Genomic DNA, 24,187 nt, shown 5'->3' with positions numbered 1-24,187 from the left:
CTAGAACAAAACTCGCTGCTTTCGCCCGCGGAGCGCGGCCGTGCTGGCCAATCCCCACCCGCGCAACGCCGCCACGTGGTACACAGCTTAACCAATCACAAACTGGTTACGCGGGGCCCCCCGGACGTGTTTGTAAAGCCGGCTTGCTACCGATCAGTTTCTTCTCTTCTTCCCTTGTACCGATTTAACATTTGGACAACATAAAGGAACACGAAAAGTCGCTTTCTTTCTGCCAATATACTCGAGCTGATCCTTTTTCTTCCTTTCGCGTAACAATGCTTCACCGCTTCATGACCAAGAAAATCGGTACGCATGATTCGGAAGAAGAGATTGCAACAGAACTAAATGGAAAATCGACTAAAATATCTTTTCGCTGAGGGATAAACACACTAAAGAAACTCACTGGTATTACATACAACATGTACCGTGGATAACTTTCCGGTTTCTATTACCATAATGCCGGTATGTAACGTTAAAACGACTGGATAAAACGAGAGAACAGTATGTGCATTTCTAAAATTTTTTAGTGATAGGACAATTTGTCAAGATATATAGAGTTCCCTCTCGTGTTATCCATTTATCTTAAATTGGTACAAAGATACGCGCCAAAATATTACACTTCCGTTGACGTATCTTGTTATTTTGCTTCGAAAAAGGGCCACCTACTTGTCAAAATATCTTGTTGTTATCACGAAACATCTCGTTGTTAACTATGCATACGCGACTAGCATTTATTACATAGATCTGCATACACAACTCAATAGACCTGCGAGCGACTGAATAGATAACTACAAGCATAGCCTTGAATCGTGATCAATAAAATCGACTTAAGCGATATGTTTTGTGATTTGTTTTATGAGGACAGTCAGATATCTAAATAACAGAGTTAGTCATACCTGTTATACCATTACGTTTCCTTCCAAAATAAAACAATCAACGTGTATATGAATCAAACTCAGCGGTAAAATGAAATTATTATATACTTTATATTATATATTATGATAACATATGTTGTGATAACACGTGTTATCCAGTGATAAGACATCTTCAGCGTAGAACTGAAAAATTATTTAATAAATCGTCGAAAGAAAATGATTCATATTTTTTTGTAGCGCTTTATTACCTACATAATTAGCAAACGACTAATATTAGAATATTTTTTTTCATATTATGAGTCAATCTTTTGATCGTATTCACGACAGAGCCAAAGATTCTTTTATTATTCACAATATAGATATAAACTCTATCAGCTGATCAATCGGTGTAATACATTATATCTGAATACTTGCTATCTATATAAAATCATTATAGCAAACAATTACCTTCTTCATCCAGATTATCAGCAACTAAATGAAATACTGTCAGACACACATATACAATGAAGTAAGACGATAAAAATATGTTGCAAGGCTTGCATAATTCAATATCCGATATAAATATTGTGACCAAATACGACTGCACGATGTTCATCACAAACGATCTGTCATGTTTTACGCAAGACATAGACCATCTTATGACGGAAGACGCAATGCCTCGTTCCATCGAATTTCTAACGGGTAACCTCTTTCGAAAGGAAAGTTCGATCGGTACATCGATCCAGTCATCGAAACGAACGACAGGCGGCTCTGAATTCAACTCGAGAGATCGCAGGATCCATCTCGTGGCCATATGTGTGATGAGAGGAGCAGGTATGTAACGGGCCAGGGGCCACTTATCTGTTGTCCGGTGGAATTTAGTTTCTTTTTTTGAGGCAGGTCACTGACACCGAACGGCAATGGATTGACGCGGCGAGGTCAAGTCCTACGTGCGCTGTCGACAATACTTCGCGTTTAAAGGTATCACCAAACATTCCTTGCGGGATATCACGTTACTTACGCCGATACGGAACCATGATCAATCGTCCGAACCCAGTCTCTGACTATACAACGAAAGATGCAAGTCGTAAATCGTTGCGGAAGGTGCAAATGGTGTAATGGTAGCTTATGGTGGTAAACAACATAGCTGTAATACGTCTATTTTGGAAGGAAAAAAAAGTGTTTCGAACGTTGTTCTTCTTTAATTTATGCCGAAACGTATAGTTTGTGGTCTGTCATATTTGAATTAATAATTGCGTAGAATTGACAACTAATCAAAGCCTACGTTCGATGCGCGCGCAACATTACCTACTTAGGAAGTGCTTGGAAAAATATACTTACAAAACTAGTTTTTCTAGTTGACATTAATTTTTCAATTTATGAACAACAGGTTTATATTACACGTTGCTGTCATTCATTAAATCAGCTCTCATATGATATCGTAGTTGCTCATGCCTGAAGTGTCACGTACATATTCAGATATTTCCTACACTCATCTTTTGATGAGTATAATATTTTTATTATACTCGTCAGATGTGTCCTTTTATTTACATAATTTAATTTCTCTATCTAGCTTTTTCTATTTGATTGAAGAGCAAAAATTTCCAAATCCTATTTCTATTATTTCTAATTATTCAAAATAATAATTCTAAGGATTTTTAAAATCGAGGATGCTGATGATTTCATAAAGTGATTTCTTATGAATTATGTATGATATATGCTTAGTGAAAAACTCATAATAATACATAAGATACATATTTCATAAAATTATCAAAGAATGATGATATGATATACAATGAATTAACGCTGAATAGTAAATAGATAATTACACTCGTCTACAAACATTAACCAGGTTGGTATTGTAAAATGGAGTACGAGTTACGTACGTATACACAATACACAATGTAGTGATTTTTACAGCAACCGCTTCTCAGAGCATCTTTCAGAGTCAGAACGGGAAATGTACAAATGAATTCCTAGCATGAGAACGAAAATAACGGCACTTACTATTAAAATAGAGGTTAGCAATTAATTATCGAAGCACCTTGAAGAAGACTTATTTAATTTTTTTCCTCTTTTTCAATATCACAGAATAATTTCGATATGTATGGTAAATATTTTTATATCGTAAGATATGCGAATCCGGTATGTTGCGTTTCTACTTCTATTTCAATGATATTTTTCCGACTTCATACTAAAATGTAGAAACGTTATTAAATAACTAATTAAATCTTAGATACAGTAGAAAGTAAATTAATGGTTTCATTTTATCCCGATTAGATAGACATCAAATGTTACCTGAATATCAAATACTACATACAAGGATTGATTAGTAGAATAATAGAATAACACCATAAAATAATAGAATAATACCTAAATAGTAGAATAATACTATTATTCATACAGATTTTGTTAAAGCAAAAATAAAACAGTTTACAACAACTTGCTCGATTAGGTAATATTTTATCCATGTAACTGTAATTCGTAGAAAATATGTATTTTCTCGCAAGTTTGTAAACTATTTATGGAAATTTTCAAATACATACATTACTACTAGATATTATACTATTATATTGTTACCTAATATTAGATTTTAGTAACTTCTTGACCATTCAAACTTGACCATTGTGAAAAAGCTCGTCAAAAAACAGAATAACATCTCGAAATTTCGCCTTCCAAGTGATGTGATATTATTCTGTAATTCTATTGCTAACTGATTGAGTTCTCTTCCTAAAAGTAACACTGTTAATATCATTAACTTTGGCAGCAAGTTCTGATGAAATGATGAGCTTCTCCGAACTAATGTTTCCTTCAAAGCAATATCCGACTCCGAAGAACCAATATGAACTTTTCTTTGATTACTAATTTATTTGAAAATTGTGTCACATCCAAATGATTATTATCTCGAACGATTGTTACTTTGCATTACAAATCGATTTATCTATAATAGACATTTAAAAATGGTGAAATATTTTCATTACATATGTTGTATGTATGTATATGCTTCATTTCTCGGCAAACGGTTGACGACCGCATGAATTGTTCTAATTAAGTTGATCAGATCCAATTAAAGACTCTTTATGCCCCTTCGCAGCTAATTTCTCCCTTCTTCGATTAAAAGGAGACAGATGTACTTGTATCAATTAATTATTTTTTCAGTTATGAATGACTTTTTGATAAGAGAATCTAGAAATACTTACACTTACACAGATGTTTCATTGTTGAGTTCCCTAAATTTTATCAGAAAATTTTTCATTAAATTATCAATAGCATATAATAAATGGTAAAGGCAATGATTATGTAAAAATCTGAGGTAACAGTAAACGTTTTCGCTAAATATGTATGTCAGACTGACTAAGATCTCCCACATATATTTCAACGCGAAACAAACACAATCCTTTCATTTATCACTTCCTGAAATCTGATTTCAGTTTTACCTTAGTTCTAAATTTCTGCAAAATTAATACTAAGTTTCAGCGTGTGTACACAAGTTACACGTTATAAATATCCCAAATAACATTCTAGATTGAACATTTCGCTGAAACTGAAAGATTTCATACTTGAAATTTAAATACGGATGAGAAACCATTATACAGAAATTAATTGTGCTTTCACTGTGCTGTATATAATCTGTTCTTCTTCACTTATTACTATATTAGCTGCCCGTACGCGACTTTACCCGCTTAGTATTTATTTTTATGACAATTTATGTTTATTATTCTCTGTTTGAACACCCTTTAAGAGTTGAATTTCGAAAAACGGTCGGAAACGCATTTGTTTATTTGTAATGAGGAGTTTGTTTGCTGATTTTCACATTCCCAATTTTAATAACCCATTGGATAAGGAGTTAACATTTTATCCTGTTTTTACTTCTTTAAGGTCCATATTTCCAAAATCTTTCTTTACTCTACATCTGCGTCACAGAGGATGTACATATACCGTTCAAATTTCACGTTTCTGAACAACAATAAATAATCTGGCGGCAAGAATTAAACTACGTATGAAAATAAGTTAAAAATGTAGAGTAAAATTTGTTCACAAGATGTGTTTTCGACAAAAATAAACTTGAAAATTTATGATGCGCGTGTATCAAACCAGTTTTTAACTGAACATATTCAACATTTATGGGCTTGAAAATAAAGCCTTAAACGAAAATATTTTATTTTACATTCTTGTCTTATTTTCTCATGTATACTAATCTCTTGCATATTTTTTCCATATTTTTGACTTATTTTTTTATATAGGACCGCCTTGTAGCCAATTGTACCACCGGTTACGAACCACCCTGTATAGATCGCGGATTTTTATGCAACTTCATATTTTTATGGATACAAATACAAATACAAATGGAACAAATGGACAAAACAAATGGAACTGAAAACATGATTTGTTCCGTCCACTAAATATTACAGAGAGCACATTATTGCAGATATTTCTGCACATTATGTATCTACATTCTATACATTTTTACACTTTTAAATTTCCCGTAAATACATAAACACCTGCAGTTTATTTATCAGATACAGTAAAAATGTATCGAATACTAATTATAATGAAAAAACTCTAAATATCTAAAGATTTACGACAGACATGAAAGATTGGGAGAAAACTCATTGTGAGATAGTTAAGGATTCACTTTCTCGGGTAATTTAAATTCATAGTGAAAGTAGCTATCAAAAACACAGCACTAAATACATGTAGGAACTTTGATTTGCTTGAAGAGATACAATACAAGAAAGTCATACATTTACGTACGCTATCTGAAATTAGAAGAAGATCGAATCATTTTATCTCATCATTACTCATCAGTAAAATAATAATTCACAAATCTGCTAAAGGAATCAGATCTACGGTAGGAGTACAAATGTATATACGCTAAATACATATACATAAGGATTATAAATATATCACTCTTTGAAATTTTGTACTTATAATTTTATTAAATTCATTTAATTATATATTCCTTGTCGCAGGACGACTTCTACTTTGGATTAATTACTTCTCTTCGAACTAAGAATAGTCATCTTCTATTTTTATCCTGCTAGCCCGCTAACATTCAAAAAACCAGAATAAAGTGGACAATGCTATCAATTCCAAGGCGAGTCCAATTCTTAAACCGGATGACGTATTTTCCCTGGATTCTAGAAAAAAATAATAAATTATTATAGACAAGGAAAAAATACTAAATATTATTGATTTCATGCATTTTTGATCGAAACATACAACAAATATATATGCTTATAAAAATTTGTAATTATTTGAATAGTGGTAAATTGATAAAAGATATTTTTTGTAGTAGGAAATTACTAAAAACGAGAATATTTCTTTTATAAAAGAGATACTGACATGATCTTTTATAATTGTACAAAAGCATTGACGGCATTATATTAAAGACATTGATAATATGAAAACAATTTTTCTTATATCGTTTTCAGAACTAAGAAAATAGAAAATTCATAAAGGCTATTATATAAATAAATTTATAAACACATTTATAACCTTTTTTTCTAAACTCCGTGGTTTCAAAAAGTCATACTATAAAAGTATGCTGGAATTGCTGAAAATTCAAATCATAAACATTATCGGAATACAAAGGGTTAAACCCTGATTGATTATCTTATGTATATATATATATATATATATATAGAAAATTTTTCTTCTGGTATGGATATATCTAAAAACATCTTCTCTAGAAGTTAAAAGACACATAGCAACGAAGGTAAGAATTTCTGAAAATTATTCTTCTCCGACCGATTTTTTCTCACCATAATCATAATATTGCAGTGGTTCCGTGGAGTCATCCTCACAGTCCTCCGTAACGGATCTGATCTTCATAGAACCCTTCCTCTCGGGTTCGTTGATCTCTTGCTTACCCTCGAATGCAATCGCCGCATAATCGAACCTTGCCTCTCGAATATGCTTTCTGGGGCTCCGGCGACCCTTCGCGGAGCCTTTGAGCCCAATCTAGAAAAATCCAGGAAAAGATTTATGCCTAAGTACTAACCGTAATCGTAATAACGCGCTGCCTCCGACTCGTTCACCATCTCGTCTCTGTTCTCCTCGTCCTCCTCGTCTTCGTCATTCTCGTCGCCCTTTTCATCGTCGACACCACTCTTGTTATCGATCCCTTCTTCGTCATCGTCGTCATTGTCGCTGTCATTGCCATCGTCGTCTTCGTCTTGGTTGGCATAGTCGGCATCATCGCCTAATCGACTTCTCAGAACGGAACGATTTCCACGGTTGCGTTTAAAGTTTTTATTTGCCAGTCTATTTTCGCGTAACACGTACTCATCCTCATGATCAGCAGCATGGGCATATAAGAGATTACGCTGTATCGCTCGCGCTGATTCCGAGGGACACAACGTGTCTAGAAAATGAAATACCGAGATAACTGGTAATTCATGGTAGATCATTGTAAAACAAACGAAATTTGTAAAATGAAAATAAAATTATGGTACATGAATCTTAATAAATATTAAAAATTAATCTATGTAAAGATAAATGTCTTTAAATAAATTTATAGAAAATAGAGATGTTATATTGGAAGGCATAAAATTTACTATTTATTAATAAATATTAACCATTTATTAGTTTATAATCAGTAATTTTCAATTTTGATATTATTAGTATTACATATACTATAATATTAGTACCTTCGAATCTTTCACGAGCATCATTCTCATAAGATTCGTCGAAGTTGTTGTTATTACCAGGATCAAGTTCTCCTTCGAAAGTGAATGTTTCAGTGTTGCTTAAGATACACCCTTCGGTAGAAATGCAAGGTTCTGTGAACCTGGCCGCTCTCATAATTCCATTGACGATGTTTACCTCGCAGTAACATTTAACGAAGCTATCTGGACAGCTAGAAAAGTTCACACCTTTCATCATGATCAAGAAATTCAAGAGAACTTCCTCAAAAAAGCGTTGGCTCACCAAAACGATCCTGGACCGATGCAGTCTATGGCTGGTTTTCCTCTGAGAAATATAACGATATGCACCATCGTGTATTGGTAGAAATGATAAACTTTAATGTACAATAATTTAGAGTACTTTCTATATGAATATGAGTATCTACTACACGTTGTGTGATATGTTATCAGATTTAATGGGAAAGATTAATACGTTATTTAAACTTATTTGTAATTGTCATTTATTATACATGTGTTAACTTCAATTTTTATTTACGTTGCTTGATCTTGACATGATGCAATAGCTACCATAAATCCTTTACCACAAGTATTATTGCATTTTGGAGAGGACCATCCCGTCCATAAGGAGTTAATTTCCGATGGAATGGAAGTTGAAGGCCCAATTTCTTCGCAGAACTTAAAATTTCAAATTTAGGAAACTATAATTAAATTATAGCCAATAGAAAAAAAGGAAAAGATATTGTATTCTTAACCTGTTTTTTAAAGTATTTCAAACATTCAATTATTACTGTAATTTACTATTATTAGTGTAATAGTTTTTACATTACTTAAAATAAAATAACAGTACTGGTTGTCTCTGATGACAGTTCGAGGCACATTGAGGGGTGTGTATTCCTTTGATTGTGGTCGCGGTGCATTGTGCAATGCCACAAACCCCACGTGGTGAACACAAACTTTCTGGTAGAGGATTCAAAAAACACGTTGCAAATCCTAAACATTAATCTTATAATAAATATTTGAATCTTGGACAATTTTTATTTCGTGTATTGCGTTGTACATTTTCTCACAAAATTTTTATTTGTAATTTTTTCATTAGTAAAAGTATATTGTAACCTTTGGTCTTATACAATTCTTGGCCAGCTAGAGAAATGGAACAGTTACAGCTTGAAATATTTTCGACGAGCAAAGTGATATCGCATAATCGCCTGTGAACTCTTGCACTTGTGTTTGAATATGGAGTAGCTTCGTTAAAAGAGCAGTCCGCTTTCCTCTGTCTTGCCAGTTCGGGTGAGCACAAATCCCAAGTGTGAAGAGTCAAACAAGGGCAAATCCCGAGGAAAAATTCACCGACCCCAGAACTATCGAGAACTTTTGATTCGGAAGGTATGCTACGTAATTCGACGAACAACTAAATATAAATAGAACTGTATTGCATGAAAGTTTAAGCTTTGTTAAAGTATTTTCTTCAAAGTTCGAAACTATTACACAGTTATAAAAATAGTTCCTTTTCTTTGTTTCTATTATGCAAAAGTACATTTTGTATTGAAATTGTTTACAAGAAAGAAAATATTTTGTATGAAATATTTTTTGCTTACAGCACAAAATCCTTCTCCGATTTCTACGAAAGCACATTGTTGCAGATGCAATTGCCGTACCCAGCGTGTTATATCGTAATTCGGCGATTCGTTTAAATCTTTGCCTATTAATAAAAATGGATCCCAACTATTGCTGTCCACATTGAGACCATCAACGATACGACGAGCTTTCCCACGAGAAAGAATTAATACTGTTGATAAGAACGTAAGTATAAACATAGCCTGAACGTTAACATCATAGATTGATAATGATAAAAGCTGCGGGACAAACAAATATGTAGTTGCTTGAAGTTGTTTCGTTTTCAATAATTTATTGATACTATGTGTACTATACATTGTTCTCTAAAAATAGGAAAGACATAGAAATTTTATGAGAAATTTATTTTATAATCTTTAATATAAAAATATTTTTCTTTTGATAATAGTTTAATAAACATAAATTATACATTCAATTTATTTGATAAAAAATACGCTATATCTATACTACTCTAAAAGATACATTTTTAAATTGCTATTTGTTACCTAAAATAAGTTCTCATAACAATGATTTGGCTCTGAGCCAGTATTCTTACAGAGTTTTTAATCACAAAAATATGTTTGCAATGCGAAATATGCCACATTAAATCACGTGTTGTATTCAGATACATGAAACATCATGTGCAGTTTCTATTTTTGTTTTAATGATGTGTAAACAATAAATTTTAGGTCATATTTAGCATGTTGCAAAGTATTGTATCATTTAAATATTTAATTTGTAATACATTTATCACAAAACCTTATTCTGGATGTTTCTCTAGATATGTTTTCGTTACAATGTCTGGACGAAGTTGCGAAAGTTGTACAAATTCTGTACTTTTGCAACCTATAACAGGACACCTGTAAATACAATGCATAGTTAAAACTATTCATGAGTGACAAACATGAACTTTATTAGTAGAATATTTACCTTGTCTTCTTATTAATTTTCAATAACTGCATAATACTTTCTTGATCATAAGTATGACCACATATAGTATTCTTCACAGGATCCACAATTCTCTTCTTAGAGATTGGGTCAATTACATTTACATAGCCCCCTTTTAACTGTATTTCTGCATCTGTATCATTTTCTTTCTGTGCTACTCCATCTGTAATTCAAAATGTTGTCAATGATATAAAGTATTTATTATATAAACAAATTTAAATGTACCTAGCAGTGCTTCTACATGTTTATCAAATTCTATAAGTTTATCATCTTTCGATGTGTCATTATCAGTCTTAGAGAGAATTAGTCTATATTCCTAAAATGTTAAAAATATATTACTTTCTTAATATCATTAAATATATTTTATAACTATTTATATTTTGTAATTACATTCAAGCGGTTTCCAATATTACTCTGCTCCATATGATTGTCATCATTATCATCATCATTATTTACATTTAATAATTGATTCTTCCTTTCCCTGAATAACCTTAACTTTTTATCTTGAACACTATTGTTGTTTGCTATACATTTTAATTCTTTTAACTTCTCGTCCATTTCATTACCTTCTGTAAATATAAAAATATAACCAAATTAAATATGGTTATAGAGTATTAAATTTACCTTTTTTAAGTATAAAGTGATGAAAAGACTAAATTCTTTTATATCATATATTATTACGATAATTTGATCAATCAAGAATAATGAGAAGATATTCCAAATCTTTTGTAACCATTACAATTTATAACTATTTAATATTTTTGTGATGTTTGAGGTAATGGACGATTATAGATATGTATTATGAATTGCATTGCTTAACCTTATACCTACCATAATAAACAATAATATTAGCAGCAGTTTTTGTGTAAGAATCATATAATTCTTCAATTATTTGTTGAGATTGCGTCATTCTTAATAATATTTCTCCAATATCTTTCTAATTGTATTTCTTATATTTCAGAACATTTTTATATTATACCTGATTATACTTATATTATACAAATACTTTCACGATGAGTATTATTTATTCTTGCACGTAACTATGATTACATATAAAATCATATCATAAATTGAAATCACAAAAATCTAGACCTTCAAACTACCGACTTTGTTTACAATTTAAACTATCTTAATATCCTTAGGTAAATATAAAAAACATAGTTAGGTAAATTTATCACAAGATATAGCTTTTAGCAGCTTTAAATGCTTTTCACTTCAAATGGTGTATGTTCTTCGTATCTCGTTTGTGTTTCAAACACGGTTTCAAATAAACATTTTAAATTACCTTGATTTACTTTGAAAGAAATTATCAATTATTTGCTACGTAGTTTACCGAATGTACATATTATACATGTACGATAGTAAAATACTACACTATATATAGTATGTATAGTATAGTATATACATAGTATATAGTTTGTGATTTATGATTTATGTCTTTATCTTGATTTATATTTGTATCAGATTTAAAGATGAGGATTATAACTATTTTGTGTAAAATATTAAATATCTAAAACACAACATTTTTAATCTTTGGACCGTAAACTTTTTTACCCTCAAACTATAAACGTGGGTCTTTTATGTCCGATGCAATTTTCAGTAATACTTATAAACCAGGTAACACTTGTTTAAAAAATCCCAAAAATTGATATAACATCTTTGAATGTTCTAAATTAAGGTTATCATAGAATTTTTGCCAAGTAATTTTTTTTAGGTGAGAGAAAAAGGGTTTTCTATCTATTACCTTGCGAGAAATTCTTAATCCTGTCAAAATTATCCGAACATACAATACCCACCTATGCAGTTTAAGGGTTAAGGTTGTATTAAATTATCATTTCTTCAGTAGCATATTAATAGACTAATTTTGTTTGATAATAATATTGTACGATCATACAACTAATTAAAATATATTACTATAATACTATCTAATGTAATAACTAAATTACCAATAACACATAGTAAAATTACTATACAAATCTAGGAATTTTGTTTTTTAATAAACAACTTGTTGCATAAGCATACTATTTTGATAAAGAAATGACCATGATCATAGTTATCGTTTTATCATTGCAAGTACATATTTTGTAACTTTCCAATTATACGTAATTCTACTCGGTAAAGTTGGTAATGTAAGCCATTATACATTAGTGTATGTCATCTGGTAAGAATTTAATATAATTATATCAGATTATGTTTATGTTTAGATGAATAATATTTTAATTTATAATTTAATATTAATGTTTAAAAATATATAACACTTTTTTTACGCTGTTTGATGCACGTCCGAGGTACCCTCATATATTAACATTATACGAACTATCTTTAACAATAATTTATTGTAACTACTACCTGTTAGATTTTTTTATCATATGTAACTAATAAAACGAAAAAAATTGTACTTAAAATATGTAAATATAAAATCATAATTTTCAAGTATAGTATTCTCAATTCTTTTATACGTCATTTTATATTTTTTATTATATAATTTTTTAATATAAAATTTCAGGGTAATAAAGCAACAAATTTATCACAAAGTATAGCATTATTTTATCATTCATTGTTTGTGACTATTTTTAGATGTTTACTAAAATTTCTTTGTCTACAACTGTTAAAGTGTTACTTTCTCTACCCACATTAAGAAATATACGAAGTTATTCTGTTATGATGAGTAAATTTGATCTCCCTGATCGCTTTAAAGGCAATGATAAATCAGTATGGTAAATAACATTTCAATAATGAGATGTATTGAAAATTTTAATACATATAAACGTATATATAAGTACTTATAAATACATATTTTTAATTAATTTTATTTTAGGGTGGAATATATTCAGTTGGCTTTAAAATACAAGCCCCTAAATTTAGGGCAAGGATTTCCAGATTTTTATGCTCCAGAAAATATAACTAAAGCTTTGGCTGCTGCAACTACAAGTGACAATCCTCTATTAAATCAATATACCAGAGGATTTGTAAGTATTTCCAATTTTAAAAAGAAACACACAATAAATATATTCCAGAGCTATTAAATGTTGGTCATTAGTTATTTCATCATATCCATGATATTGTTATTGAATTTTTTCACTTTTAATTGCAATGATTTTAAACATTTTGTGTAGATTTATGTATCTTATTTATAGATTGGAAATTTTCAATATACTCTATCATTTTAGGGTCACCCACGTTTAGTAAATGCTATTGCAAAATTGTATTCGAAGCTCTTAAACCGTACTTTAGATCCAAATAAGGAAGTTCTTGTAACTTCTGGTGCTTATGAAGCATTATATGCTACGTTCCAAGGTCACACAAACCCTGGTGATGAGTGGATAATTATTGAACCTTTCTTTGATTGTTATGTACCTATGGTTAGATCTGCTGGAGGAATTCCAAGGTTTATTGCCTTAAAACCAGTAAGTAAACTATCGAAGTATGTATACTATTGATATAAATGCAAGCTCTTTATACATATTTACATCATATATTTTGTATTCCAAAGAAAAGCACAAAGGGATCTCTTTCTTCTGCAGATTGGATATTTGACAGACAAGAATTAGAGAATCTTTTCAATGAAAAAACAAAAGGAATAATCATTAACACTCCACATAATCCTGTTGGAAAGGTTTTCACTCTAGATGAATTACAGTTTATTGCTAATTTGGCTAAAAAGTGGAACACCCTTGTTGTGTCAGATGAAGTATATGAATGGCTTGTTTATGAGCCATATAAACATGTTAGAATTGGTAATGATATTTGATAGTACTAATGTAATTTCTATTAATTATTTTATTTAAATGATGAATGTATTTTAGCAACATTACCTGATATGTACGAACGTACGATTACCATTGGATCTGCTGGTAAAACATTCAGTGTTACTGGATGGAAAATAGGATGGGCCTATGGTCCGGAAAATTTACTATATAACTTAGAAGTTATTCATCAAAATAGTGTATATACGTGTAACACACCAACTCAAGTATGTATAGAATTATTAAATAATTATTTATTGTAATGTACCTTATTAGAATTATTTAAAATTATATTTAACTTTGTAGGAGGCTGTGGCTATTGGATTCGAACAAGAATTAGAAAGATTTGGTCAAACTGACTGTTATTTTGTGAGTTTAGCTAAGGAGTTGCTACCAAAACGAAATTATATGGCTAAATTTCTTAGCGATGTAGGAATGATTCCAACAATTCCCGAAGGAGGATACTTTATGATAGCTAATTGGTCAGCTTTAAAAGATAAAGTACGATTAGAAGAAGAAACAGATGAGAATAAAGATTATCGTTTCACAAAATGGATGACGAAAAATGTTGGAATTCAAGGAATTCCCCCATCTGTATTTTATAGTCCTGAACATAAACACTTAGGGGAAGATAACGTAAGGTATTGCTTTATAAAGGTAAGAACAAATTCGGCATAGGTAATATCGAGCTCCTATTTTCTTCATATTTATAACTGATTTCTTTTTTATCATAGAAAGATGAAAATTTGAAAAAAGCAGCTGATATTTTAATGAAATGGAAAGATCAGCAATAGTAACAACTATATTTATCTATAGTTAATAATTTTGAGATAAAAAATCTAGCATTTCCGTAGAAAATTGTCCAATTACTTAAATATCAGGTATTATCTTTAAAAGTTATTTTAAATTATATTAAATTTTGCTATGATATGCAGTGGGTAATTTTTCACATTTATATACAGTCTGTACAAATACATTGTTATTTTTCTTGTATTAAATTTTTGTTATGCATAAGACTGTTTTCTTATATTTTATATTTTATGCAGAGAAATCACCACGGAGCCATCTTTTCGCATCTTTAGTGTCAGCTCCAAAAGTTTTGCCGAATCTAAATGGAATATTTAATATCTAAATAAAATTTTTTAGGTATACATACATATACATGTGTATAATGTATAAAAATCAATTTTTTATATTTTCCATATTTTTCGGAATATTTGCGATGAGAAATTAAAATAAGAATCATAAAATAGAAATAATAGCACAATAAAGTAATAAAGTAATGATTACCTGAATGTTTCTCCAGGAACATGTCCAAGATAATTTGGAAGCATACCAACATGTTTGTGATAAATAATAGTGGGTTGAATTAATAGAGGTGGATCAGGTCGTGAAATTGTTACTGGTGCCCATTCTGTACTTTGTCGTTTTCGATAATCAGATGTAAAATCGCAAAGGGCGCTGTTTGTAGCCGGAACGTTTGTTTTTCCAAAATGCGCATATCCGTATGGTATATGACCCCCGTATCCTGCAAAAATACAATTAAATGTTTGAAATTTTATATTATCAGGAAAACTAATTAATATTTATCTTTCTAACTTTAACACCCACTTCTTGCATTTTCTCGAATGAAAGAATATCGCATTCGTTTTTCACTATCCGTAAGATCCATCTGTACTACTATTTATTGTTAATATTATTTTACAAATGATATCGCGTATTTATCTGTTCGTTAATTCATTTTATTAACAGGTCGAATTTATGGAAGTCATTAAAGGTTAAAGATTTCGTGAAACAGTTGAATCATACGGAACGATGCTTATGTAAGTTTTATACTACATATAGAATCATTCGAAGACAAGTTCAAGCTAATAATAACGTGACAAGATGGACTCACGACTGATAAAGTATTTTTGTGGATTTGCATTGTCCATAAAGTAAGGGGATGGAGAGTGATCGCTGGGTGTTTCGTGTTGTTCGTCCAAAAATAAATTCCTCGTTACACCCACGCAATCAGGTCGAACTGTTAGCATAGGCAGTTTAAACTCACTTTTTATGAGCTATATAAGAAATTTAGATGTGATTTCATTATTCCTATCCTTCCCTTATTACCTTATTTCCTTATTCCCTTGTTTTAACTAAAAATGAGATCGTATAGGTACTTTACCAAACGGTCTTCTAAATTTCTTGGTTCACCCTGTCCAGCTTGTATATTTATAATTCGTTTAAGTTCATTAAGAGCCGCTCTGTTTCTTAATTGTTGTTGTTCAAATTCGGCAAGTCCTTCTGTAGCCAACACCGTGTATCTTTGTCCATTTCTGGCTTTTAGTTTTGGAGTAAATCCTAAAATAAAACATTTACATTGCCATTAAACTGGTACATTTACCCTTCTCTTTAATGTTTATTTTCATTCCATATATGTACCTTCGTAACTTGGTGTTATGGGATGAATAAATATAGGGTCGGTCCTTTTGTATCTAGCATTTACTACGTCTATGTCATTTTTCGGTGGCCTCTGGGCCTATAGTTGATTATAAATAATTATAAATAATATTATTATTCTAATAAATTATATATATTATTTTAATTAATTTAAACTTATAAACAGCATTGATTAAAGTAATAGGAACAAGGACTATAAAATATTGTATAATACCTCGTAATCGTCGGGTATGCGGTTCGATAAAATGAGGGTCTCCGCATGATTCACTGTAGGATCAAGAAGCACTTTGTGCGTAAGACTTCCATACGTTTCACCACATCTGTAGCGATATTGAGGACAGTATCCGGCATATCTAAAACGGACCTTTATGAATGTAGAAGAGGTATCAATGAATATAAAAGTTAAAGGGTAATAATATTTTAAATATTTCTTACTGTACTGTATTATTTAGGAAACGTATATGTTACACTTTCGAACATAATGTATTTACATTTTATATTTAATACATAAACGCTGTACTATTTACCCTGGAATAAGATGTGGTTCCGCTGTGGATAATAATTCTGTTCCAGCAGACATTTTTCTGTTGTATATTTTCTAATGATACGTTAATTTAATTAAATGCATTATCCAGACTAAGTGGAATTTAAATTATTTCCATGTACTGGAATCTTTTCTTTCATACATTAATTTATTGGCATGGCTACCGAAAGGTTATACACTGCATTTCCGCAAAGTAATGTCTGAATTTTGCTTTAGAACACCTTGTTTTCCGAAACTTGAAACAAGTGAATTTTAATTGTTCGTTTTTCATTATATTGAGACGCATCAACTGCCTTACTTATTAGCAACTGTGTTTGGTGCAATGGATTTTTGTAACTGTGCACGTGAGGTGAGATACCTGCTTAGGAACCGTAAAAATACTCGCACGATGTATAATTTAAACAACACTTTACGTTTTCGCTTTTACCACGAATACGTTGGCAGCGTCAATTTTTTCTATTTCCTGACATTTTTTTTTTTTTTGTACAGTTTTATCTTACGCGGCGAATAAGCTGTTGAATAAAGAAGAATTACTTACTGAGTATTAACACGATTTAGTGCTACGATATATGTATAACACGTATGTACATATGTACATGTATGTATGTATACTCCGCATCAATATGGAAACGCTATTTAATTAATTTATTTTAAATAACTATCACGTTGCAATCTTATCAGTTTATCTTTGATTAAAGTAGCAAGGCGAAATTCCACCGTTTGCTACTTCATATCTGAGTTCCAATATTAGAATGTACGAATCATAAGGTATATTGTATCAAGTTTTCTTACGATATTTATATATATTACACACGCAACAGATGAAAATGGACACCACATTTACTGTACGTCATGTGTTTTATAATCATGTGTAATAATTATATAATTACAAACAGGAGAAATTAAACCGGAATTATACAATTACCTATAAAGTCGGAGAAAGCCTACAATATATTAAAACACTCGATCAAATTTCTCTGAGTTTTCTCTATATTATTTTCTTCATATACATTTTCATATCCCCTCGTTAGCTATATTATAGCATTTAAAAGCGAAGTTTATTGCAAATTCGTTTTACGAATAATAATAGAGTACCTTCGTAATCCATTGAGCCAGCACGGCTCAATAAGAATCATTATATATATTAATAATTTGTGATGAAATGAATTTATTATCAATATCTTAAGTTTATTATTTAAAAAATATTACTAATTTTTCTTATTTTATTAATCAAATTTTCGCAAAGTAATAGATAGGAAACGACCCACAAAAGAAGAAGCTGTGCAAAAAAGAAGTTGGTTTAATTAAATTAAACTGACACGTATATTGAGTGCAGATTTAAATCCATAAATCTAGTTCGTTGAAATTATATTAGCTCGCGCGTGTTTTAATTTCCACGCGTATCTCCATCATGTTTCAGTCTAACGTTTAACTGGGCAATTAGTATTATTTCATATCCAATTACTAATTACATCAATATACATGATACAATTATTCTAAATTGTGCAATGAATAATATAAGTTGATTGGCTGCGATCATGATAATACGATGTAGTTAGAAAATTTATTAAATAATTTTATGGTAAATTGTTATCTCGTAGCTTTCTGGATAAAATATCATGTTTAAAAATGTTAAAAGTTATTAAATATTTATATATATTTGTGATTAAATTAGTATGGTAATGTATTTATGGAAAATTTAAATATACAAAAATGTACAGGATGAACGTAATAGATAAAAATGGAAAAAATATACTCGTTACAATATAATACAATACAATACAAGAAAAACAAATCTCTATCTAGGTTCTATTCCTGTAATTTAGTACATAAAAAATATGAATTTTTATAAACATTCACAATCAGGTAATCCTGGTTTTATTTCGTTGCCAATAAAAGTCAATATTCGCCAGAAATATTTGCGTGTTTTCATCAATTATGAAAATAAAAGATTTGATATCGACAAGTCATTTTAATGGGTTTTTGCTTCAAGCGTGAATCAACATCTCTTGGAGCTTACAATACTGAGAGAAACAAAAGTGGAAGGCTGGTGATTTAGCCATTTCCTCGTTAATTGCCATTACACTTACACGCAGGATTAAGTACCGTGAAGCTTGGGGCAGTTTGACTTTATTGTGACTTTTCACGGAATAACGAATTAAGGGGCCCACTAATTGGTTTCGTCAAAAGGGCCATCTAACAGTCAAGGGGGGAGGAACGAATTTACGCGAGGGTAGGGAGAAGGACACGTTGCGTATACACAGACGAGTGAGGTGCACGATAAACGTTTCGCTTTCCAGTTTTCACGGGGCTACCGCGGCAAAAGAACATACAATAGCGAAGCAACGATTTACTGAAAAGTTATTCTTTATAGCAAATAAACAGTAGCTGTCTTACTGTCTGACAATGGAACGATGTTACTTCGAATCATACGTCGCGTTTCGAGTACATCGGTGTACCAATATTTGGTTGTGTATATGAACAATTTGTGTGTATAAATAATTTACTCAGGATGATATTTATCTATTTTGATAAATGTTTTAGTGAGAAAGCTTTAATTTTTAGTGATCATAAGTGATTGTATTGTGCTGACGCATAATAGAGAAATTACCATAATAGAAACGTTTGATTTCTTTCGAAAATAGAATGACGATGTCCATGTGAAAATAAAAATGAATTCGACAGTTTTCTGTAAGAAAGTACGTAGTTAAGTTTTGTGTTGCGCAAGAGAAATATGTGGTTTCACCGGCAAATGAATTCTATATTCTACGTGGACGCTGACATTAAGCCTGCATATTTGGCTAAAGATGACAGGGTACGTTATCTAACGATTTTTATTCATTTCTTTAAACAATGTATCTACGTACATATATTCTACGTCAAATTACTTACAATGTGAAAAATGAATTCTTTTCATTTCATACTAACAGTAGATTCTTAAGAATTTATCGTTAATGGTCTTGTTCTCTTTCTTTTTTGCAAATATATATTTATTTACAAATATATAATTTTTACAAATTTTGACGCTGTCAATGCATAGGAAAAATTACAAATTGAGATATTAAAATACAGTTTGTCAAACGAGACAAAAGCATAATAACGTATGTTCGTATTAATAGTCTAGATATCGTAATACTTTCGCCTTTTACGCGTTTTTAAATATCGGCTATTGTTTGATCGTTGAATAGTAGACTCATAGATAGTTCACGCGTTTCTTTAATTAAATCTCGGTTTTCTATGAAAGAAAGTATGGTGGGAAATACCACGTGATACGTCTAATGTCGTAATATCACAAGCTGTAACAAAAAGTGAAACCGATAAGGAGTAATGGTTAACAGTGCGCTATGATATTGTATTAAATTATGTGTTTATTCGAGTTCTTCAACAGTGAAATAAAAGGACAACTTAGGAACCGTAAAATTACTTGCATGATGTGTACTTTAAATAGCACTTTAAGTTTTCGCTTTTATCACGAGTACATTGGCATCGTCAACTTCTTTTATTTGCTGACATCTTTTTTGTACAGTTTAATTTCACTCGGTGAATTAACTGTTGAATAAGGAGAATTGTTTACTGAGTATTAGCACGATGTATATACGTATATTCAGGACCAATATGAAAACCTTATTTAAACAATTTTTTTTAAACAACTATCATATTGCGATCTTATCAGTTTATCTTTGATTAAAGTAGCAAGGTAAAATTCCATCGTTCGCTGCTTCATATCTGAGTTCCAATATGAGAATATACGAGTCATAAGGTATTTGTATCATGTTTTCTTACGATGTTTATATATATTACACACATAATAAATGAAAATGGACGCCACACTTACTGTACGTTGTGTGTTTTATAATCATGTGTAATAATTATATAATTATAAACCGGAGAAATTAAAGCGGAATTATACAATTACCTATAAAGTCGGAGAAAGCCCACAATATATTGAAACACTCGATCAACCTTTTCTCAGTTTCCTTTGTATTATTTCCTTCATATACATTTTCATGTTCCCTCGTTAATTATATTGCAGTACTTAGAAGTGAAATTTATTGCAAATTCCTTCTATGAATGATAATAGCTAGACTGATGAGCGTAGCTTCACAATCGACTAGAACTTGACTTATAAATAAGATGCTACAATCGTTTGTATAACACTTATTAAATTGAAAAATTACACGTTCGATAAAACGACAATTAAGGGTATATCTAGGGGGATAGTGACCAGGTGTGACTCGAAGTAAATCAAACACGTTGCATCCGGTTCGTGTATTCCGGTCTATACACGCGCCGTGCGGCAAAGGAATAATAATTTTCTTCTCTTCCCCTGACATTTTGCTTTCTGTCCCTGCGGCTGGCACGACCAGACCGGAAGCTTTATTATCGCACAGCTCGTTGCAAGTCGTGGGTGGACGTATAGCTTAACCATAGGCGAAGACATGCGCGGTACAAATTCCGTCTCTGAGATTCATTCCAGCGACCGCGGCACGGATGAAAGTCATCGAGCGCTCGAAACTTATTTTCACTTCACATAATGAGATATGTTTGATATTGAAGAACTTGAGACATAAATTTCGCTACTCCATACAGTCGTTCTTTGGTGATGTACGATAACTTATGAAAATATTTTAACATTTATCATTGAAAATTTTTGTGAATATATTATGTGCATTGTACAAAAATTTCTAAAGTGTGTATTTAACATGTGAAATAGAGATCTAACTATACAGTCGTCGTTCTTCTAAAATACGCGTCAGATATACACGCAACGAAATTCGCTTTTCTATGTCACGTTTTAGCGAACATTCACATGCACTTGCGTCGCGTGTCTTCATCAATCGCCTGAAAGATTCGCAAACGTTGGGGAATCTTTTGCATGATTGGCCGAGTCGCAGCTTTAAACATAGAGTAGCTTACTCATTCACCAGCGAACTAGAGAATTTACGATCGTTCGTCTACGAGTCCAATTACTTCTTAAATTCTGTCGAAGCGAACCCATTAAGCGAATGTCTGTCGTTCAACAGCCACTTCCGTGCGAACGTCCACGGCGCACTATCATTCTTTTCACTGAACAAATTATTCCTCTGCGGCGCAGTGCGCGCTTCGAAGAGGCTACCGTGTGCCGCCTGTAGGCATATAATTCAATCGAATTGAGCCTAAAAAAGGGTGAATCGGAAAGATATTTAGAACAAAATAGACTACTTTGAAACAATTTTCCTCTGGTTCTTCATCGACAAAATATCGATTAAATGAAAAATATATGATTCTCTTAAATATTTCGTTTTATATTTTAAAAAGTATTTGTCGTACGTGAGAAAGTTTCAGTAAAAAGTTGTATAATAAAATTATCTGTAAAATGAGACCTGCTACGTTACGATAAGCCCAATTGCAAAAGTATGGAGAAGTCTATTTTTCTTTAACTGTTTATAGTTTTAATCAAAATTATCATACAATATCGAGGTTCTATGATAAATAAATTCTAGTCATACCAAATCTCGAATCGATCCGTTTGTTGGATTTCGCACGATCAATTTGTTAACTTACACAACGAAGAATTTTGAGTCTGCAATAAAAGCGTATGACCTTATCTCAGCTTATCCTTCGAGTTCGTACGTTACGTGGGAGATCCATATTTTGAAATGCGAGAGTAAAAAAATTTTTTTATTCAAACGCGTGACTAAAATGTAATGATAATCATTTTTACTTAGCTGTAGAATGTAATAACTTTCACATTTTACATCCTAGCGCAGTGAAATTTGTTTCTATCAATTTCTAAAATCATTCCACGTAATTTAAGAAAAAAAGCGTTTATCTAGGAGTAATTGACTCTAAAATAGGTCCTTTTTTCTAAAAATAGCCAACGCTAAGTTATTAAATATTAAGAAACGCGACAGGCGTTGTTTTTCGGTTTATTACTTGTATCATATGTAGATATTTTTCCTATCGATTAAATGCCTATAAAGGATAGGAAAACGTTTGCAAAGTTGTTGCGAGACAAAAACTGTTTTATGAAAACACCTTTTGAAATAAAGGGAGAGGGCGGATATTATGTTATCGCGAAATCTTGCCTTTAATATAATAATCGCGTGGATTTGACTTCGCTAATTGTATTCAGAATAGAGATGGCGTGCAAAATCATTAACAGTAATTTATTACAGATCGCAGAGTCATGCTTATTCGTATAATCGTATGGAATGACGTTGATCGATTATGGATTTCTCCCGTGCTTTTCGACGCCTTGTTAGTACACGTTTGTCTTATTTTCGATGAACAAATAACGATAGACAAATAACGATAATCCTGGACGATGCCATTACACGACGGATCAGCCGCTCGATGCCCCTTGTTGTTGATTTGTTACTGATTCTGGCTAAGAAGTTCTTAAACAGGATTTCCTGTTAGGAATGGGAATCTATTTGGGAGTATCGTTCATCGAGATTGAAAGTAATTTGGTGGTTCATATTAGGTCGATCGAAAAGTTTCGTCTTTCTCTTTTTATTGAACATTTGAAATCTTAATGGAATATATACCCATGTATAGTGTAATAAACTGTAAATTAGCCAGTAACGCGAGTAAGCAATAGTTAGCGAAACAACTTTAACAAAACATTAGTTTAATTCATGCTTTTACGCAAAAAAAGAATTATTCGTGATATTTTGATAAATCTGCACAAAATTGGTTTCATCACAATATCATGACTATATTCTTTTCTATAGCATCTCGTATTCTTTGCGATCAAGTTTTGGGCCAATAAAATTGCTTTTCGTAATTTGCCTGTGATTTTACAGCATTACGGACCTTACTCTTACTGTTAATAACAAATCGCAAGAATCTTCCGATCCCGATTACTTTCAAGGTTCAATTATTTTCATATCCTTATCACTGTTCTTTTCTACGTACCCCATGCTTGCACGTACAACGTCTTCATCCGGCAACAAGTTGCATCATTTCTTCGTTGCATAAACAAACGGTGCATATAATCGACTGCAATGGCCAGCAGGCTAAAGTATCGCTAAGTACCGATCAACCTCATTAACGTCATCGAGCGAGGTGGACAGTGATCGATTGCGCGACGTAGGTACTACTCGTGTGCTGTTCGGCAGTCGCGCATACATAATCGTGTACCAGGCAACGGCGCATGCGCTTTCGATCGATCGATAAATTATGCAGCCTATTGCTCGTGCACGTAAATCATACGCGCACATTCAACTACCCTTTGCTTTGTCGTTGTTTCTTCTGCTTCTTCTTCTTACTTTTCTTTTCTCGTCTTATGCTCCTTCCTTCTTGCTTTTCGTTCGTCTCTTTTTCTTCCTGTTATTACCGTCTCCGATGTTTCCGCCTTTTCGTCTTTGTGTCATCCAATCTGAGACAAATCCATGTGCGAGGAACGTA

General features: G+C 31.6%; 5 protein-coding genes and 1 long non-coding RNA gene across 12 annotated transcripts in view; 3 read left to right on the top strand and 3 right to left on the bottom strand.

The window, feature by feature from the left end:
- The first annotated feature begins 113 nt into the window (after nucleotides 1–113).
- LOC138180101 (uncharacterized) lies at nucleotides 114–5,557 on the top strand. The gene is made up of 4 exons (XR_011173200.1): nucleotides 114–462; nucleotides 1,336–1,688; nucleotides 1,755–2,706; nucleotides 2,775–5,557. It is a non-coding gene; the product is annotated as an uncharacterized LOC138180101 (long non-coding RNA).
- Nucleotides 5,558–5,767: 210 nt separating this feature from the next.
- Nucleotides 5,768–9,581, bottom strand: LOC138180088 (uncharacterized). Of its 3 annotated transcripts, XM_069113564.1 has the most exons (9): nucleotides 9,100–9,581; nucleotides 8,618–8,912; nucleotides 8,352–8,494; nucleotides 8,040–8,179; nucleotides 7,788–7,829; nucleotides 7,508–7,716; nucleotides 6,896–7,221; nucleotides 6,620–6,818; nucleotides 6,242–6,411 (listed from the first exon to the last, which is right to left on the bottom strand). In XM_069113564.1, exons 1-9 carry the CDS (start codon nucleotides 9,433–9,435, stop codon nucleotides 6,377–6,379), a joined length of 1,725 nt encoding a protein of 574 aa, XP_068969665.1. In that variant the 5' UTR covers nucleotides 9,436–9,581; the 3' UTR covers nucleotides 6,242–6,376. The 3 variants fall into 3 exon arrangements, with proteins under 3 accessions (XP_068969668.1, XP_068969665.1, XP_068969666.1); XM_069113567.1 differs by lacking the exons at nucleotides 6,242–6,411; nucleotides 6,620–6,818 and adding an exon at nucleotides 5,768–5,988 and having other exon boundaries at nucleotides 6,855–7,221; XM_069113565.1 differs by lacking the exon at nucleotides 6,620–6,818 and having other exon boundaries at nucleotides 6,859–7,221.
- Nucleotides 9,167–16,182, top strand: Kyat (Kynurenine aminotransferase). Of its 5 annotated transcripts, none has more exons than XR_011173198.1 (9): nucleotides 12,066–12,224; nucleotides 12,641–12,780; nucleotides 12,882–13,032; nucleotides 13,234–13,470; nucleotides 13,557–13,800; nucleotides 13,870–14,036; nucleotides 14,116–14,466; nucleotides 14,544–14,690; nucleotides 15,116–16,182. XR_011173198.1 is itself a non-coding variant. In XM_069113571.1 (8 exons), the coding sequence occupies exons 2-8, from the start codon at nucleotides 12,641–12,643 to the stop codon at nucleotides 14,601–14,603; spliced, it is 1,350 nt and encodes a 449-aa protein (XP_068969672.1). In that variant the 5' UTR covers nucleotides 9,167–9,304; the 3' UTR covers nucleotides 14,604–14,823. The 5 variants fall into 5 exon arrangements, 3 of the variants coding, with proteins under 3 accessions (XP_068969672.1, XP_068969671.1, XP_068969673.1); XR_011173197.1 differs by lacking the exon at nucleotides 15,116–16,182 and adding an exon at nucleotides 14,856–14,966; XM_069113571.1 differs by lacking the exons at nucleotides 12,066–12,224; nucleotides 15,116–16,182 and adding an exon at nucleotides 9,167–9,304 and having other exon boundaries at nucleotides 14,544–14,823.
- On the bottom strand, nucleotides 9,731–11,959 carry LOC138180095 (E3 SUMO-protein ligase NSE2). The gene is made up of 5 exons (XM_069113583.1): nucleotides 10,895–11,959; nucleotides 10,454–10,632; nucleotides 10,289–10,379; nucleotides 10,046–10,226; nucleotides 9,731–9,975 (listed from the first exon to the last, which is right to left on the bottom strand). The coding sequence occupies exons 1-5, from the start codon at nucleotides 10,971–10,973 to the stop codon at nucleotides 9,876–9,878; spliced, it is 630 nt and encodes a 209-aa protein (XP_068969684.1). The 5' UTR covers nucleotides 10,974–11,959; the 3' UTR covers nucleotides 9,731–9,875.
- On the bottom strand, nucleotides 14,796–16,920 carry LOC138180093 (CIMIP2 protein CG18335). The gene is made up of 7 exons (XM_069113578.1): nucleotides 16,779–16,920; nucleotides 16,466–16,604; nucleotides 16,234–16,330; nucleotides 15,977–16,152; nucleotides 15,707–15,869; nucleotides 15,100–15,337; nucleotides 14,796–14,917 (listed from the first exon to the last, which is right to left on the bottom strand). The coding sequence occupies exons 1-7, from the start codon at nucleotides 16,829–16,831 to the stop codon at nucleotides 14,848–14,850; spliced, it is 936 nt and encodes a 311-aa protein (XP_068969679.1). The 5' UTR covers nucleotides 16,832–16,920; the 3' UTR covers nucleotides 14,796–14,847.
- Nucleotides 16,921–19,097: 2,177 nt separating this feature from the next.
- The window catches only part of LOC138180081 (uncharacterized), a 47,859-nt gene continuing 42,769 nt past the window's right edge, over nucleotides 19,098–24,187 (top strand). The window contains exon 1 of the mRNA XM_069113544.1: nucleotides 19,098–19,610. Coding sequence (XP_068969645.1) covers nucleotides 19,530–19,610 — 81 coding nt within the window. The 5' untranslated portion in view covers nucleotides 19,098–19,529. The remainder of the gene's footprint in view (nucleotides 19,611–24,187) is intronic.

This window comes from Bombus flavifrons, chromosome 5 (assembly GCF_040668555.2).
Source record: "Bombus flavifrons isolate JBK064 chromosome 5, iyBomFlav1_principal, whole genome shotgun sequence".
Lineage (NCBI taxonomy): Eukaryota > Metazoa > Arthropoda > Insecta > Hymenoptera > Apidae > Bombus > Bombus flavifrons.
This window is presented reverse-complemented; position numbering and strand designations above follow the sequence as displayed.

What these genes read in the sequence shown, in the direction of transcription:
- LOC138180088 (XM_069113564.1), bottom strand. Translation starts at nt 9,435, where the DNA reads ATGTATAGTACACATAGTATCAATAAATTATTGAAAACGAAACAACTT. An exon ending in ATCGGTCCAGGATCGTTTTG is followed by an intron (nt 7,717 to 7,787) that starts GTGAGCCAACGC and finishes GAACTTTTCTAG; the next exon opens with CTGTCCAGATAGCTTCGTTA. An exon ending in TGCTCGTGAAAGATTCGAAG is followed by an intron (nt 7,222 to 7,507) that starts GTACTAATATTA and finishes TTCATTTTCTAG; the next exon opens with ACACGTTGTGTCCCTCGGAA.
- LOC138180095 (XM_069113583.1), bottom strand. Translation starts at nt 10,973, where the DNA reads ATGACGCAATCTCAACAAATAATTGAAGAATTATATGATTCTTACACA. An exon ending in ACATGTAGAAGCACTGCTAG is followed by an intron (nt 10,227 to 10,288) that starts GTACATTTAAAT and finishes TTTGAATTACAG; the next exon opens with ATGGAGTAGCACAGAAAGAA. An exon ending in AAAATTAATAAGAAGACAAG is followed by an intron (nt 9,976 to 10,045) that starts GTAAATATTCTA and finishes TTGTATTTACAG; the next exon opens with GTGTCCTGTTATAGGTTGCA.
- Kyat (XM_069113571.1), top strand. Translation starts at nt 12,641, where the DNA reads ATGTTTACTAAAATTTCTTTGTCTACAACTGTTAAAGTGTTACTTTCT. An exon ending in ATCAATATACCAGAGGATTT is followed by an intron (nt 13,033 to 13,233) that starts GTAAGTATTTCC and finishes CTATCATTTTAG; the next exon opens with GGTCACCCACGTTTAGTAAA. An exon ending in ATATAAACATGTTAGAATTG is followed by an intron (nt 13,801 to 13,869) that starts GTAATGATATTT and finishes AATGTATTTTAG; the next exon opens with CAACATTACCTGATATGTAC.
- LOC138180093 (XM_069113578.1), bottom strand. Translation starts at nt 16,831, where the DNA reads ATGTCTGCTGGAACAGAATTATTATCCACAGCGGAACCACATCTTATT. An exon ending in GCATACCCGACGATTACGAG is followed by an intron (nt 16,331 to 16,465) that starts GTATTATACAAT and finishes AATCAACTATAG; the next exon opens with GCCCAGAGGCCACCGAAAAA. An exon ending in GTTCCTGGAGAAACATTCAG is followed by an intron (nt 14,918 to 15,099) that starts GTAATCATTACT and finishes TATTCCATTTAG; the next exon opens with ATTCGGCAAAACTTTTGGAG.